Source organism: Arachis ipaensis, chromosome B05, assembly GCF_000816755.2.
Source record: "Arachis ipaensis cultivar K30076 chromosome B05, Araip1.1, whole genome shotgun sequence".
Taxonomy (NCBI): domain Eukaryota; kingdom Viridiplantae; phylum Streptophyta; class Magnoliopsida; order Fabales; family Fabaceae; genus Arachis; species Arachis ipaensis.
Window position 1 is genome coordinate 121,349,652 of NC_029789.2, and position 3,336 is coordinate 121,352,987.

A 3,336-nucleotide genomic window follows, 5' to 3' on the forward strand; every position below is an offset into this window, starting at 1 on the left:
TTATACTGAATTCTCTTTTAATTTTTTTAATTTATTAAAAAATGATTTTTTTTTTAATTTCCTAAAGTAATTTGTGCAATCATTCAGTTACATTATACGAATAACATATTTTTAAAATAAACAACTCACACACAAATATAATGAGCACAATACTTAAATAATGTGTTCGATTTGTTGCTAAGATTAGAGGTATATATGGATAATGGATCAAGTTAGAATGAATTGAATAATGTAGGAAAATTCAAGATCCAATCCGAACTCAATGCCTCTCATTAGATTCTAGTTTTTTTTTGTTTTTGTTTTTTTTTTTCAGAAAATTGCAAACAAAAAAAAAATGCACCCAAAAAATCACAAAATTAAAAGACGATCATAAACATCAGATTTAAATTATCTCATTTTTTATTTAAAATAAAAATTCAACTCGATTCATTTTAGATAAAAAAAAAAAGAGTGAAGTTATTAATGAAAAAGTGTGTTTGTTTTGGTGCTTAAAATCGGAAGTTTGAGATTGTGATGAGTATTGTGTTTTTTAGTGAGAATAAGGAGAGAGAGAGTGAGAATTAAGATTTTAGGTTGGAGAAATTAATTAACTTAGAAAAGGTGGGGTTTTTAATTAATTTTTGTCAGATTTATTATCAAATTTTACGAGTACTATTATTTCCAAATTTGTTATTTGTTATCATAAGTTAAAATTTATTGAATATTTTCTTATAGTAAAAAAGAAAGCTTTTGAGATGATTGAAAAGCAAGGTTCAGAAAACCGGACCGGTCATCAAACCGCTCTAGTTACTGATTTATTGGTTTACTGGTCTAACCGGTTCAACCGGTGGTTCAACCGAAAAAACCGTTTTAGAGTAGAATAATAAATAAATTATAAATACACATCCTAAAATATAATTATAGTCTGATATAAATCTTAAAATATCTTCGAAATTTAAAACACTACATCAAATATCATCAACCAAATACATATGATCTTATCAAAATCCAAACTCAAAAGTTAAATAGTAATAAAAGCATATCTAAATATTAAATCCCAACATCATGGTTTATCAATAATCAAAATCCGCAAGAACTTGTTGCAAATCTGCTTCGGTGGGATGATCTTCACCTTCATTCCCACCCTGATCAGCAGAAGAAAGAGATGCAGCATAAAGACCACTACTACCACCGCCACTTTGATATAAATCAGCATCAATTTCACCTAATAAAATAGAAATGTTATCATTATATTATAAACTAACAACATTCTAATAAATCATTAGAAACTAAATATAATATACTCACGCAATAAGTCATCCACATTACTAGGAAGATCAGGCTCTTTCTCTACAACCTCTTCAGTCACCCAGAAGTCAACTTGACTGATACTTTCATAATCAATTGGATCATGCTGTGTCTTTTGCTTTCTTTTTTCCTTTTCCTTCCTAAAAAGTTAAATACAATATATGGAGATTTAATAATTTACAAATTTATTATGATAAAGATTACAAATGAAACAATATAGTATTTCATGTAACATATATTACCTGGATTTAAGACGCAAATTATAGGTAACATAAACAATGTCATTCAGTCTATCATGCTCCAATCTATTTCTTCTTTTTGTATGAATCTGGTCAAAAAGGCTCCAATTTCTCTCACACCCAGAAGAAGCAGATGCTTGGCTAAGAATGCGAACAACTATCTTTTGTAGACATGGAGCAGAGCCTCCGAATAACCTCCACCATTCATCTACCAATTATAAAACCATAACATATTATAAGATATTAATTAAGAACATAGGAGCTCAAAACAAGTTACTATTGATTAAACAAATATTCAACCATATTCTTACCAGGCTTAAGTTCAGATGCAGCTGGAATAACTTCTTGTCTATCAAAACTTTCCTTCCGATCTCTATATAAATGTATTTCTTTCATTGCCTGAACTGAATCCAAATTGTTACACTTACAATACAAGGTAACAAGATCAAGCAAACCTCGCATAACATCAGGTGCTTCTTTATAATTTTCATTATAAAAGAATTTAGGATTTAGGAAGTAAGCTGCCGCATGAAGATCTTTCTTCAAATGCTTGTCCCATCTTGAGTTGATAATATCTATGTACGGCTGATATGCAGTCTTGGATTGCCTAAAAATCTCCTTAATTGCATCTTCTGCCCTTAGCATTCCTTCATAAACATATCCCAAAGATGGGGGGTCATCAGCATCAACAACCCTTAGCAAGTAAATCAGAGGGCCCACAAGTTTACATACAGTAAAGCAATCGTCCCAAAATTTGGCGTCTAGAATAATAGCACTCACAGCTCTACTAGTAGCACTCCTTTCTAATTTGTGATCAGTGAAAATTAAATCTACAACCAATTGTTGCAACTCCTTTTTACGGTCAAAGATGCTCTTCAATGTAATAAACACAATTGCAAACCGGGTTGCACCAGGACGTACAATTTCTCTCCAATGAGGTCTTTGTCTTAGCCAAGATAAGAAAACCGTACGATTGTACACAAATACTGTGATCTTTGAAGCACGAGTTGCAAGGTTAGAAATATGCGCCATGCTGCTTATATCTTTTAAAATAAGATTAAGGCAATGAGCAGCACATGGTGACCAATAGATATTATCATATTTTCTATTGATAAGCCTACCAGCAGCAACATAATTGGCCACATTGTCAGTCACAACATGCACAATATTATTTGGGCCAATCCATTCAATCACCTCAGAAAACAAAGTACACAAGTGTGAAGCATTTTTTACCATACTGGAAGCATCTACTGATTTCACAAAGCACAAACCTTTAGAACAATACACCAAGAAATTGATTAACGTTCTTTGTCTTTGATCTGTCTAACCATCAGCCATGAGGGTACATCCAGTTTCCTTCCATGCACTCCTATAACTATCAACTAGCATTTGACTTTCTCTTTTAAGATCAGCCAACAAATGAACCCTTAACTTATCATAAGAAGGCCCCTTGTAACCAGGTCCAATACCAGCAACACCATCCAACATATCTTGGAAATATGGCGACATCACAGCATTAAATGGAATTTTACAATCCAAAAGCCACCGAGCAAATCGTTTATCAACCTCGTGTATCGCCTCTTTGTTTTGCATAACACTTTTAATACTTGGTTGAGCTCCTGGAGTTGTTCTTGGTGCAAACATAGGAGGAATGACTTTGGCTTTTTTCTTTGGATCGCCTCCAACTCCTTGCTGACTCGAGGTACGCTGCTGTTCCTATTCTTCTTGAGCTATTGCCTCATCAATTGCATCCTCTACCTCATCACCACCCTCTTCACCAAAACTTACTTTTCTTTTCTTTTTGCTGGCC

At 32.9% G+C, this 3,336-nt stretch overlaps 1 protein-coding gene and 1 long non-coding RNA gene across 2 annotated transcripts; both read right to left on the reverse strand.

The window, feature by feature from the left end:
* On the reverse strand, nt 955–1,996 carry LOC110262987. Its single transcript, XR_002347999.1, has 3 exons — nt 1,838–1,996; nt 1,288–1,734; nt 955–1,204 (listed from the first exon to the last, which is right to left on the reverse strand). It is a non-coding gene; the product is annotated as an uncharacterized LOC110262987 (long non-coding RNA).
* On the reverse strand, nt 2,165–3,119 carry LOC107640986. Its single transcript, XM_021123912.1, has 3 exons — nt 2,855–3,119; nt 2,259–2,797; nt 2,165–2,173 (listed from the first exon to the last, which is right to left on the reverse strand). The coding sequence occupies exons 1-3, from the start codon at nt 3,117–3,119 to the stop codon at nt 2,165–2,167; spliced, it is 813 nt and encodes a 270-aa protein (XP_020979571.1).